Raw genomic sequence first — 14,837 nt, 5'->3', positions numbered from 1 at the left:
TGTGATGAACAGGGGGGGCCACGAGTACTTGTGATAAGCCGATTGAAAGGGAGAATATCCAGAGGAGGTCTCTTGATGTGAAGTGAACGGATTAGGGCCAATGCATGATTTGAAGAAACTCGTGTGAATGAGGACAAGAAGAGAGTTTGGGGGTGTGGAGGGCAGTGTGTTAACATATGAACGGTGATCGGTGAGGGATGACTTGATGGGAGTCAGCAATCATGGCGAGCTTGTTAGTGAAGTGAAGGCTGAAGGTTGAGTGACGCCAGCTGATCATTGTGGGAAAATAATTTTCCTGGGCAGAGCAGAGCCTTGAAGACTTTCCATAGTGTCTGAAGGTTGCGAGAGGTAGTTTGAAATCGTTTGGAGATGTACGCAAAGCACGAAGCAATAATTAGTGCGTTAGCTGTCTTGCATGCAGCACAGTAGAGCCCAGTCAACAGGTTACCCGCTATGTGTGAGAGTCCTTTCGAGCCGCATTGTGGTTTCCTTGGGAGGATGACAGCAAGAGAAAGCGAGTAAAAATTATGAGAAGGTAGTCGAGTGGTGGAAACTTTAAGGCCACGAGCTTGTCGAGTGCAGTCTTAACTGATCGGCGTAGATATTGGGGTCGGGTGAAGGTGAGATGGTGGAAGTTGAGTTTGCGAGTAGGTTTCGAAGAGTGGTGAAATTGATGCAACTGAAATTATGCGAAAGATGGGTTATCTTGGGGATGAGTTGCCGGGGAAACAGTGGAGACGATTATGAGGCTATGGGATTTAGTTAAATATAAAAAGTATTAACCCTTTATACTATAACATCCTAGTGCTATACATTGAAAGGCCAAGTGTATTAAGTGTACAGTGCAGTACTGCACATTACATTTTTACTGAAATTGCCAAGTAATTTTTTTAAATGCTTAAAATTCGTTTTTATAACCTTGTTTTATTTATTTCTCTGCTTAAATGAGATTACCGTTTATTTAAAAAAAAACTCACTTTCTACTACGTTGCACAGTAAAAACATCATTGTTAAAATGTGTTGAGTCTTGTTTGGAAGATGGGCCGATGGGCCATAAATGAAGTTTCTGTGTCATAAATCATTGATGGCAGCCTTATACTGTATGTCGCATTACATCCATTTTTCTAAATCGGATGGAATGTTCCCCACATTTTTTATACATTTTTTTACTGACATTTAAAAATACATTCAATCAGTACTTAATTGAATAATGTTTCACAAATGTTAAGCAATCAAAACATGGGCTTTAAAAAAATCTGGACAGACAAACAAACTCACACTTGTTCTGTTATATTATGATGTACAATGTACAACTTGTCACAGTCCGGCTGAAGTGCACTGGGGCTATGACGTGATGGTGGCCATGTTGCATCGTGACTTCACTGCGGCCATGTGTGTTCTGGTTTTATTCCTCATAGATGATTGGCTGGTGTTTTGGAAGTGATGATGTAATCTTTAGCAACTATTGCTATGCAATGTATTTATGCAATCCGCTGTAGGATGCACAAAAATACTCTTGTTTTTGACCTACACAGTTTCAGAGCCTACGCCAATTGCCTGGGGGATTGTTTGTGCTTTATTTTTTCTAATGCCCCTGGGCTTGAGCTGGAGTAGAGTCGACGGTACAGAAGGTTGGGAAAGTAAAGTTATAAAATGACCAGAGCACATAAAAATTAGTGAACGTTAACTTGGTGCTTCAAGTTATGCACAATTTAAAATGGATGTGAATTGTATGCACATTCATATTTAGGCTAAGGGAATAAATGAGACAATCTCTTAAAATTAAAATATATGGTACAAATTAAAGAATGGATTCTTGAATCCCAGTCAACAGTGAACCATGACGGTTAATCAAATCATATTGATGGCTATATGCCTACTACATGTGCTAAATATCCAATAGTTTTTAAACTGATAATGGTTATAATGTGTATGTTAAGTTCGTGCCACTGTTAATATATATGGTAACCTGAAGATGTCTGCATATGTTATTGCTGTTACCATCACATGACCTCAGACCTCATTTGTGTTGCCTTGTTCTATGCTTACAGAGCCTCAACTTTGTTAAACCTTAGCCTTAACAGTCACGGGTACATTTACCGTAACTGAAAAATATTGGTTGAATTCTACCATTTGGATTATCCAACACGTCATGAATATCTACCAAGACACTGATGGACCTCAAGTTTCATTTTCCCTTAGAGAACTTTATCAGCGGCATGAAGATGAACTCACCATTTTGTGTGCATTCATAGAGAAGTTATTTTTTTGGAAATGGTTACGAGGTCTTCTGAAATACTTTTGGATTCCCTTTTGGAAACCTGACTCGCCTAAAAGCAATTCACCTGAATTTCAGAATAATTTGCGGACTTAATGGAAGACCAAACTGAAGAAGCAACAAGAACTAGTTTATTTAGTTAACGTGCCAAGGCTTTGTGTCCCAGGCTGTCTGGCATGAACTTTAAGCTTTGCAAATGGAGAAAAATGTTCCATTCTCCTGGCCCATGCTTCTAATGTTTGTTTTTACAATCTTGACTTAAAGCTTTCGTGACTGCAGGAATTCATATTCTTTGGGTCTTTCGGTAAAGCCACGTAGATAAAAAAATAATAAAAATATCACGACGTTTCGATCGCAACACAAGCAATCGTCATCAGGTGAAAAAATTGCGGGAGAGCTGCTGAGGCAGGATGTTATTACATATATAACATGTTATAACATATATAACATTCATAATAACATGTATATAACATATGTTATAACATCCTGCTGAGGCCGGATGTTATAAAGGTTTATAACATCCTGCCTCATAAACCTTTATAACATCCTGCCTCAGCAGCGCTCCCGCTATTTTTCACCTGATGACGATTGCTTGTGTTGCGATCGAAACGTCGTGATATTTTTATTATTTTTCTATCTACGTGGCTTTACCGAAAGACCCAAATAATCTGTTTTTACACTTTACAAAAAGTTATAGCAGTGCTACATTTCAGTTTCCATTGTACTTCGGAGCTCATTTAAAATGCATTTTCCCATCACTTTGTTGGAGAATCTGGCATCTGTTTTGATAATACTGCCTATATAATGGGATGGTTTCACGTGCTCAAGTTCATTGTCAATTAAGATGGCTGTTCTACATCCTGCAGTGCGCTTGATACTTTCATCACCTTTGCTTTCCTCACGTTGATCTTAATGCCAATTTTAATGGATAATTAATTCAACCACTTAACTAATATTTGTAACCTCCAAGCTCTGTCATCCACAAACCTGCTTGCACTTTTTCGTGTTCATTTCACTTTTGACATCTTTAACCACTTGTTATCATGCTTCATGTACCATTTGCTTCTGAGAATGTATTGAAAATATGAGTTGGATAGAAAGACATGTGAAGATGGGTTCGGGATAATACAATCAAAAGTTCCACTTGAGACGAGAAAAATAAAGAAGTAATGGATTGGACAAATGAAACCTAAATGCTCAATGATAAATGTGAGGGATGCATGGGATGGAAAGAACAAGGAGCAGGAAGAGGAAGATGTTGAGTGAGTTAAAGAAGACAAGGACATGAAGAAAAGAGCAAATCGCATTGAAATCTGGAGACAATAGTGTAGAGACTTACGCCTGTCAATGTAGATCAAATATAGATTGGATTTAGAATGGGGAAAAACATGCATTAAAACCACCGTCAGCTGTGTTGTAGTGATATCTCTGTAGCAATTCATTTAATGTCAAATTGCTCTTGATTTCATAAACAAAGCTTCAAATTCTTCGTAAAGCGCTGGACACTCGGCTTAGATATCTAAATCTCCAAAATCGTATTTTTTTGGGTTAGTAGTTTTGAGGACAAACATCCTAAAAACACCTCCCTTCAAATGTAATCGTGTACCATACTACGTCATCTATAATGGGAAAGGCTTCACTTCGCTCGATTTTTATTAGTTGATTTGCACTGTTTCGGCTCGGAAAATGTATTTGCTCAAGCTACGTTCAACATTGTAGCCCAGTAGGGCTCTGTTAACTTTGTAGAGGCATGGGTGATCAGTATTTTTAGAGCTGAAACTGCAACTTGGAAGCTAGATATTACATGAAAACATGTGAATGCCATTTGGGCTCACAAATCCTCCAATGGTGGTTTTGCTTATTTCTGTGCCACATTGGAAGAGATGTGATCACATTTAAATGCTTAATACATTCTCAAGAAAATAGGACCATACTCTTTGGTTCTTTCGGTAAAGTCGCGTAGGTATAAAATAAATCGCGACGTTTCGATTGCAAAACAAGCAATTATCAGGTGGGAAAACCACAGCAAGAAAATGTTTTGCTGCAGTGGGAGAGGGATGCTGTGGTTTTCCCACCTGATGATGATTGTGTTGCAATTTTAAATGTGATTTATTTTATACCTATGTGACTTTACCGAAAGAACCAAAGAGTATGGATTCCTGCAATCAGGAAAACTTCAAATCTAGATTAAAATAGGACCATACCAGATTTGATTTAACAATTAACATTTTTATGACGGTGAGGAAATTGTAGTCAGCCTGACATTTCCTGACTGTTGTGATGGGTTTAAGTTGGCAAAGAACTCAACGATCATTTATACAAGTTGATTTCCAGTTTTACTGTTCTCAGACACTTGTTTGCAACAGTTGCCATATTCTTGGTTCTTTCGGTAAAGTCACATAGAAGGGAAACAAAATAATACAAATAAAACAATAAATTTCTCACGACTGTTTCGACTGCAACACAAGCAATCATCATCAGGTGTGATGCAACACAAGCAATCATCATCAGGTGTGATGATTGCTTGTGTTGCAGTCGAAACGTCGTGAATTTTATTGCTTTATATTTTTATTATTTTATTGTTTCCCTTCTACGTGACTTTACCGAAAGAGCCAAGAATATTAATCCCTGCAGTCACGAAAGCTTTAAATCAAGAGTTGCCATAGTTACACATTCCAGGATACTATATTAAATGACCATAGGTCGTTTTCCATGTAGCCGTTAACACTGCTAAAACTAGCGCGTACAAGTAAAATAGCACCGAGAGGTGAACTGGAAAGACATTAACAGCGACTTAAGTTGTGCACAATAAGCATCACCTGGATGAGGTAGTGGAATTTACGCTCATGGCTCTATAGCGCTGCAGTGCATCACGTGACACCAATCACCAATCATCCAATGGGCAAGTCAACGGTGAAGTCTAAAAATAATAATGGAATAATATTCTCCAGTTTGGGGGGGGGGGGGCTTGAGGGGGTTTCAATAGGCATGAAATGATGCCATGTGCAAGCTTTTAATAATACAGGTATCCCTCAATCTACGAATGTTCGATTTACGAAATTTTGCGTGAACGTAATTGACAAATTATTGACACTTTTTGATTAACAAAGTCGAATTTCCGCGTGAACGAATTTTCAAACAAGCACCTGGGAGGTTTTGTCATCCATCCGCCACATTGTCATAGTATCATAGAGTGCAAAAGTAATGCCTCCACATTACCTCCTCAGTCATTCCAACATGCAGATATTTTGGTGAGTTCCCTGTCAAGGGTTTTTGCTGTTTCCTTACAAAAACCCTTGAATTCAATCATTTTTCTATTTTTGTTTATTTTTGTATTGTTAAATGTGATTTAGGTGAATATTGTTAGGTTTAGAATAGAGTTGGAATGACTATCCAAAACACATCCCTAATTTCTTGCATTAAATTTATGGGAAAAGACGTTCTGCTTTACGAAATTTAGTTTTCCGCATATTTGTATTGTTAAATATGATTTAGGTGAATATTGTTAGGTTTAGATTAGAGTTGGAATGACTGTCCAAAACACATCTCTAATTTCTTGCATTAAATTTATGGGAAAAGCCGTTCTGATTTACGAAATTTAGTTTTCTGCATATTTTTTGAAGAACGCATCCCTTTTGTAAATCGAGGGATACCTATATTTAAATGCCACAAAAACTTTTGATTGTGGTTGACGATGGTTTCGTTATGCATCTTTAATTACATCAGAGTAGAGACTCCTTTTGTGCAACTTTTATGACGCTTAAAAGAACACAACTACTGCACTTGAAAAAAATTAGCTTTTTTTACTTGTATTAATTTCCACTTGTGAAACGTATTCATATAGCATTTCTATTTATATCATTGAAATTTGCAATGTTTTCTACATTTGAATATAAGTGCATGTCTAATTTTAGTCAAGTAGCTTTAAAAGCACACATGGTACAGTACAATTGCTCTAATTATAACCGCTCTAGAGTGCAGTATTGGGAATTGGTGCCAAATGTGTACAATGCAGCATCTCTTAGGCCTGAAGTGGAAAATGCGTGGCTTATGCCTGCGCCGCTTTCAGTTGGGAAAACTGTCGGTGCATATAAATGAGCTCGTGACGTCAAGGCTCTACGCTGCTAATTACCAATAATTGGAAAAGTGGCATTTTGTGCGCAAGAGATGCGGTAGCAACACACTTAGCGAGAGAACAAGAGTGTCAGTCAAATTACAAATTAGAAACACTTTCTTATGATGTCAGTTTACCTTGCCTTGGAAATATTTTTTAGATTTGTATTGTGTTGTAGTTTATTGCAAAGCAGGCAATTACTGTCCTTTATATAACAGGGAGATTACATAAACCCATAATGACAATGAAACACTGACTCTTGCAAGGGCGACCTGGGTGTTAAAAAATAAAGATTATTTAAAATGTAATTATCTGCAGATCACTCCCCAAATGCATGGCATACGCACATTGTGAAAATGATCAAATGCACTGAGGAAGTGATGTCACGTAGCCATCATGTAGTTAATTATTCTGAGAGGTTTTGAAAAACAATGTGACACGGTTTTTATAACATTTTAACTTGAATTATTGTGACAAATATCATTTGGCAGGAAAACATGCATAAAAAATAAAACATGCAACAAGCATGATATTTTACAAGTGGACCGCTATCGTGGACCTTATAAGGCATGGTATGGCATTGCCATTGCCATATCTTGGCAAGCATGGTAGATATCCATGTGAATGAACATTTCTCAAAACTTGACATGGGAGAGGTATAAGATTGGAAGGTTTGACTAATCGTGTGTATTAACATTGCCTTGGTATGTACGATGGCTTTGATATAACACATTTTTGATCTTATTTTATACTCTACTATACAATGATTATTCCATTATCAGTTTCCATAACTTTACAATTGTACTTTACATTTTTATTGTCTTGTTTTTGTGCCTTGATGTACTTTAAAGTACGAATAAAGATGTCGTATAACCTGTCATAAATCTTCTAGTCATTGCGACTTGACGATCTATAACTATTAGAATGTACATGCTGTCAGAATGATGACCAGAGAAGAATAACGGCATGTGTTAATTTACTCTGGCAATATGTTCAGGAACTAAATGTCAATGTCTGCTAGCCAAGAGACAGCCTCAGGAGAGTGTAGTTTTGCTCTTATTCTGTTAAGTGGTTTGCTTATATGGTCCATAGTTTGTTGGCCTGTTCATGTTCTGATGGAGTTGATGATACATCAATATGAACTTCGATTATAGGTAATCATAATTTGTCCGAGGTTTGTTATTTTAGCAACGATCACGATATGGTTTGCAAAATTATGCAGTTTTTTGTCTGATGAGCACAGTTGGCTACGTATGGTGCGAAAGAAGTTAAACATTGTACAATACAGCATATCACCATATTGAGACAACTCTGGTAGGTAGATGCTGTGAGGGATTACCAGCGGACATGCTCGGGTGTGCTTGCGTGATGAGTGAGGTGTGGAAGCTTGAAGGAATTTGTGCGAGGTGATGATGCCTACGCTCTTTGTTCACCGAAGATCTCGGTGCACATAGCCAAGGACCCAACATCCAGGCCTGGTGGCCAGACCACGAAGGAGCACCACAAGATGCTGGAGCAGCGCCGGGGAATCCTGAAGATGAAGTTGAGGAGGATGAGCTCCAACAGTTATCAGGTCTGTACAATTTGCACATCACTCTAACCCCTTTTTACGACTGGCCGTCTATTCCAGAAAGGCCCTCGTGTGACATATCTGACATTTCAAGTGACCGAATGTATATTTTTGTTTGTGGACCATACACGTTGCTATGTTTGCTGCCATTTTGTGGGAATTTTTTTTGTAAAATTATTGCGTGTGAGAACCTGTGTCTTCCCTCATTCTGGAAATGATGGCCACAAATTAAATGGACCTAAGTTGTCTGCAACATGAAGTACAGTTGAAAAATGCATAGCCATGGAAAGGTTAATGCTTTACAACAAAGGTTGCATATGTTTAAATAATGTTTACATCTGTCCATACTGGGAGGTGGGGATGGTTGGATGAGGGGTGGCACTATGACTTGTAAAAATGATCAAATATGAACAAGTGTTGCTATTCAGGACTTGAAAAACGGTCAAATTGAGCAAAGGGCTATCGTGCAAACCTTGAGATGAAAACAGAAAATTGGACTTTACAAATATGCAAATGTATTTGGTTAAATGAAATACTTCTAAGTACAAACCCATGTTGGAAAGCGTTGTCTAATCCGTGCACACGTGTAATTTTCTTAACTTGTTTTGTATACACGTTTATGCCCAATGACCAAATGCACGCCCACTCGTCAGATCTCGGAAGCCAAGCAGGTATTAGTCCGGATTGTGCGGTATGAGTGGCCACCTTGCACAACAACCAGGTGTTTTAGAGGCTGCTGGGGAGGTATATTGTAGGAAGCAGAGAGTAGTTGGGGAAATGTCATTGTTATATTGTACTTGAGGCTCCCGCACATGCTCCCCACCTCAAATCCGTACTGACTAGCATGGTGAAGCATGGTCAAATAGCTCCCCAAGACCTATAATACAGTTGAGTGATAAAAACAGCTGTGAATGCATACATGTTAATGTGGTTGCCTTCGATGTATGCTGTCATCAGATGTTTTTTAATTTATAACTTACAGCCCCCGGCTGATTGAAGAATCCATGCCATTTCGGTCTTGGGAGTTTATTTTATGATACTTCACCATGCTGGTCAGTGTGCATTGGTGAAGGTGGGGAGCATGGAAATGGGAGTATAACATAGCACAGAAATTAATTTTCTTCTGCTCCATACTGCTGCCTACAACGTATCTGTTGATGGGTAAAACTGGAATCAGAATTGTAATTATAATTTTGTAATGAATTTCATTGTAATTGTACCATCAGCCAACAACTCCTACTGCTGTTGTAAATGTGCCCGGGGTTGTTCTCCGATGGTGATAGTTGTGGCTATGTGTGCATGCGTGCGAGCACAGGTGGTCCACACGGCAGTGCACACTCGCACCTGCACATCCCAGAAGACTCGCTTCTCCTGCTGGTTCTGCGGCCGTGTGTTCTCGGGGCAGGAGGAGTGGGTGAGCCACGGGCAGCGCCACCTTTCGGAGGCGACGCGCAACTGGGGGACGATATTCCCCTCCGCCATCGCCAAGGCCGCATTCTCGACCACCCTGGCCATCTGAAGAACTGGCACCCTCCTGCCAGCCGTTTTCTGGGCTTGGAGTATAATAACGGGACAATACCATTTAGATTCAGGCTGTTTTATGTCGGTGTGTTGCGCTCCCCTCTGATGGCAGGGGTAATTTCTGGACTTGCGCAATTGAGCCAGAAGGAAGACAATCCAGCGGGTTAGCGGAACAAGCCGGATCTTTGTTGTTTAGTGCGACGAGGACAAGGGGTCTGGTTTGATTACCGTCACAGTCTGTAGTTAATACACAGCAGCAACAGGAAGGTGCCATGCAGATTTGGAGCGCTCATTATGGGCTTGATCCACCGTTCAATCCAGCGGTTGTTGGCACTTGCTGAAGGACTGCTTGGCACGAGGTTGAAAGTTGAACTCCCATCTTGCAATTAAAATGCAACACTTCATGGGATCATGCTAGGCTAATTTGGGGGCATCAGTCGTTCTAAATCAGAAAATGGCCCCCTTTGTCTTGGATGAAATGGTTGATTGCCACCGGAAGTAAGCAGCGATGTTGCTAAGGGTTTCTGCCCATGTCATCCCTGTAAATATTCCGAGAATTAAATGGAAAGATACTGACTGCTGAAGAAAGTAGGTGGTGGGTGGGGGGGGGAAACGTGTTTCGATATTGATTTTGTGATTGTCAGTTTCATAACTCGCAACTAGAAATGTACCTGCAGCAACTAGTGATGCACAAAGTTAATCAATTTAAGACTCCATAACTCCAAGGCAAACTGAACAACACATGGGGAACGACTGTCAACTTTACTAACGGGAAAAAATGGAAATATTTAACATAGCATGTATGTAAATAGACATCGATTAGTTAAAAAAAAACTTTCCTTATGCGGACGATTACATACCAGTCATGTTTGTGTGTGTGTGTGAATAGTTTGTTATTTATGCTATTACATTTAGGCCAAAGGTGCGGGAAGTGTTGTATAAATAACAGTTCTTAGATTGAATGGTAGGACCTGTATTGTTCAGTTGCGAAGGTAAAAATTTAATAATATTACAAGACTAAGATATGCGGAAATCCCTCAAGTCCTGCCTGGCTTATGGGCAGTGGCTACGAGCTAATGGAATAGCCGTAACCCGACCTGCGATCCCTATTGCTAACTCTAATCTCATCATATCTCACTTGCCCCAATTTTTATCACCCAGTACGAACCCTAAACCACAACCCCCAACTTAACCTCCCTGGAAGGCATTGACAGTGGAGTTGGCAAAATTAAATCACGTGATTTACACGAGGCTTGATTTAAACAGATGTGAGTGCTCATACCAGGTTTGTTACACGCTATCCACTAATTTTTTTTCCAATTGTAAAATATGGTCTTTTCACTTTTTATATTGTGCACGTTGCATATACAGGATGTTGGTGAATTTGAGACACGACTGCCTTGCTTTGTTCACGGTCTTGAACACCTTGGACATGTATCGCCAGATAGATTGGGGATGGCTTGGAGACCATCCAGAAGTGAATGAGTCATGACATGATTTGGCGGCTTAACAGTTTTGTTTCTAGGTGTAACAATTCACTACCCGTAGCCTCTGAAATATTATCACTTGCGATTGACAGATCACGATTTAATAATCGTGATAAAAGTGTCCTTTATCTTAAATGTCTTTATTGGCTGCAGAGGTAAAAATGAACTCGCTACATACGCACATTGAAACTTCCACGTGTTTATACGACACTTGTATTTAGAGCGTCTACATTGATCACTGCGTTGGGGACACCAATCAGGTCCAAGTGGCAGAGTGCGAGTGGCTCGTATTCGGAAAAGTTGCGAGTTCAAATCCTGGTAGTAGAGGGTTGACTTGGCTCCTCTCTCCGGTAGTCAAAACTAGTAGCTTGTGGGGGAAGTCAACAGTGGTTATTCTGTGGGTAGACTTTCCCTCCACCATAAAATGAGCAATTCCCTGCGCATTTGAGGAAGGAAATCACTCCCAACTAATCACTGCACCTATAGAATCATTGACGATACAACAAAAAACATCAAGCTAAATAAATGGGCTTCACCCTTGGGTGAGCCTAGAAACATGCCACTGCTGCACACATTACAAGAGCTGTTTACGTTCGGTTGCTGACATTTCCTCCCCACATGCAAAAACCCTACAACCACATGTTTTTTATTCTCAGGTTTGAGTGCTGCCTGAATAAAAAGCGGTTTTGAAAAAAACACGCGACATGCCTCTTGATGTCAGTCCACCGGTTGATGAAACTCGCCATGGTGCGAATTCACGTTTAATACAGTGTTTTGTTCTGTAAATGTTCTTACATCACAGGGTAAGGGTTAAGTGTCGGTAGATCCTTACCGAATACGGTTCTTTCACCCATGCTCTCCCAAATTTTAAAGATTGTTAATGGTTCGGAGGTCACGATCCAATTCAAGAATCCACTTTGTTGCCTTGTACGTTTTGTCTTGTATGTACTGCAAGCCTCGTCTGTATGCTATGGTGTGAATCGTCTCCACCGTGTTGTCGTTCTGGGTCGTTTGCACCACCTGTAAAAAGTTTGTTCTGTACTGTCAAGTTAGTGCCACGGTGTGGCTGTTTACGCCGTTTTAATGGTGTGCCAATACTGTGTGCTTTAAAGTCCTGCCGTTGCTGAGCTTTGTACCCTTGTGTATGCATCGCCTCTTATGTCACGCTTTCCAGAGCATTTCTCGCCTCCACGGTTTCCTGTCAGTCTGTAACCTGTCTGTTGGAACCATTGTTTGTGCTCAGTCTGTCTCGTCTACATTGTCTTGTCTACTGTTTGTGTACGTACTGGCTGCATTCTTGTCTGGTCTGTATGATTCGCCTCGTACCGTCTTGTTCTTTTAATCTGTATTGTGACCTTCCATTTTCTGAAATTCAACTGTGCCGTCCCTGTACACCAAGCACGTGGTATACAACGCTGCCTACGGTAAATACTTCAAATTCGTTGACCGGACAGACAAACTAACGTCAACGTCCTCTGGCCAACCTCCCTAGCATTGAGGCACAAATCACAACCAACAACGCTCGGCAGACTACATCGGCTGCATGCCAGACAACAGGCTGCTAAAGCAAGATCTTTACTCAAACCTCGCCATGGCAAACGATCCCCCTGGAAAACGGAAATAGATTCAAAGACGTCCTTAAAGCCACTTTGAAGAAGTGCATTGACACCAACGTATGGGAGCTCTTGGCATTAGGATCGGCACTGCGCATTTAAGACTATCCAGCAATAAGTCAAAGTAAGCAGCGAAAGGAGCGTGCTGCTGCTCAACCGACCTTAACCCCCTTGCCACTTCCAAGTACCATCTGCGGCAGAGTTTGTGGGTTCTCGCATTGGGCTTTTCAGGAATCTTAGAACAACAGTCTTATCTGTTTTGTCACATTGGTACCGGCTCGTCTGTACCGACTTGTCTTGTAACGTTGAGTCTTACAAATACATTTACATAGAATTCGGTTTGCCGTTCATGAATCAAATGTCACGTCCCTTCCACTCATAGCTCTTTAGTGTCAAGGTCCCACCACGGTTTTAATCTTCGTGGCATGGTCCTGCCCTCATCTCCTCAATGCATTGCACACCCTGATCGCGTGACACTTGTGCCTCGTTCAGAATTCATAATCAGAATATTTTTACTGGAGGAATTTGATGAGCTCTAATGCTATTTTTCACATGTCCAGTAGGGGTGGGTATGAACGTTACAACAACAAACAATACAAAACACGATAGTGCAAAGTACAAGAGGTAAACAAATCACCCAAATACAGGCAACCCCACACCGACGACCTAATTGGTTCCTGGACGACAGTCGCAAGTCTAGCTGTCGTAAGTCGAACCCTTATTTATTATAGGCGCAATGTTATACATTGGTGTTCCGTTCCTGGAAACCCATTACATACCATAAAAATACCAAAATTGGCCACGAAAATAAACACATTTGAAAACCCTTAAACATTCTGCATGTGCATCACCTTTCCTCTTCTCAGACGTTAAAAGATAAAAATGTTCAACATTTGAAGAAAATTTATATAATTTACATAAGCGAAGAGCATTGAGAAAGAGACCCCGGCTATCCTGTACATTTGGCAGAAGAGCAAAGCAGCGCCACATGGCGCTGGTGTATGTGCATCATAAGCGCAGACTCGTCACCAATCGACTCGGCGTCAGTAGCAGTCATTAGGCGGTCGTAGATACGAGTTGTTTTGGCCTCGCTGTGCGCTGCGTTGCACCACTATCCAAGTAGTTATCCTCGTATTCAATCAACTTTCAGAGCCAGGGTGAACATCTGACTCCAACGTATTTAATGAATAGAACGAGGTAAAACTGATGGGAAAATACAGCATCTGTTAATACTTTGAATACCAATATAATTAATTAACACTTAAGCATCATAACATTGTCGGAAAAACAGCACAAAATTCGGCATCCGTTAATACTTGCAATATCAATACAATGAATGGACACTTAAGCATCATAACAATGTCTTATGGACCAGGCACCTACATTAGCAATGAATAGCTATATAACAAGAGAACAAAACTACTGTGTTAAATAAGGTCACTGTGTAATCACCATACTGCAGCCTATATGTACAGTGCTGCATATAACACTGAACTGTGGATGAGATACTTCATCCTTGCTCTCAAGATCGCATTAAAGTTACATGGGCACAAGTCTGGCTCGACTTATCCAATTACAAATAACTTTCACAATAATGCAAGTAGCAAGCTTCGTTGTGAACGAGGCCCCATATTCATCATAATTTAACAGCATCATAAAGGCATTTACAGCTTGCTAACGGCAATCCTAACATAACAGCATTCTCAGCATTATAATAACATAGCGAACTTACAGACAAGGCTTCTTAAAAGTCCCACAACAGATGCACCTGTCTTCACTGAGATGCTATTTGTGCCTCCATTTTGTACTTTGTGTAATGGCTGACACACCTACCTCGTGGCTGAGAGAACCTTAAATCGTAACTTCCTGGTCACGTGACCAAACAACACCATATGATGAAGTTCCTGTGTAAACACACCCCCATATCTGCTGTGGGGCAGAACACTCCCCGTCTGGTATCTAGGAGATACCACCATTTATTTCGTATCTCATAAACATGTACAACAAAATTAGATGGGTCAACTTATTTGTCCATATCTTTGCGAGAGAGAGTAGTATTGTCTCAGCTATAGGCCTGACGAAAGGTCTTGCAACACCTTGCTTCGCTATCATAACCTCAACCTTTCGAACTTTCCCATTAGCACTGGGAATCGTTTTGAGGATGCGGCCCATTGACCACTCATTCCGTTTGACTTGGTTGTCCTTCAGTAGGACGAAGTCACCTTTGATGTCTAGTCTGCTTGACTGCCATTTG

General features: G+C 40.4%; 1 protein-coding gene across 1 annotated transcript in view; it reads left to right on the top strand.

The window, feature by feature from the left end:
• The window catches only part of LOC116944682 (uncharacterized), a 33,617-nt gene extending 21,946 nt beyond the window's left edge, over positions 1–11,671 (top strand). Inside the window, exons 3-4 of the mRNA XM_032958447.2 lie at positions 7,831–7,965; positions 9,278–11,671. Of these exons, the coding sequence (XP_032814338.2) occupies positions 7,831–7,965; positions 9,278–9,481 (339 nt within the window). The 3' untranslated portion in view covers positions 9,482–11,671. The remainder of the gene's footprint in view (positions 1–7,830; positions 7,966–9,277) is intronic.
• The last annotated feature ends 3,166 nt before the right edge of the window (positions 11,672–14,837 follow it).

Source organism: Petromyzon marinus, chromosome 21 (genome assembly GCF_048934315.1).
Source record: "Petromyzon marinus isolate PM22_M1 ecotype Great Lakes invasive population chromosome 21, UKy_Petmar_22M1.pri1.0, whole genome shotgun sequence".
Classification (NCBI taxonomy): Eukaryota; Metazoa; Chordata; class Hyperoartia; order Petromyzontiformes; family Petromyzontidae; genus Petromyzon; species Petromyzon marinus.
The sequence above is the reverse complement of the archived record's forward strand: the minus strand, read 5'-3'. Positions and strand labels throughout refer to the sequence as shown.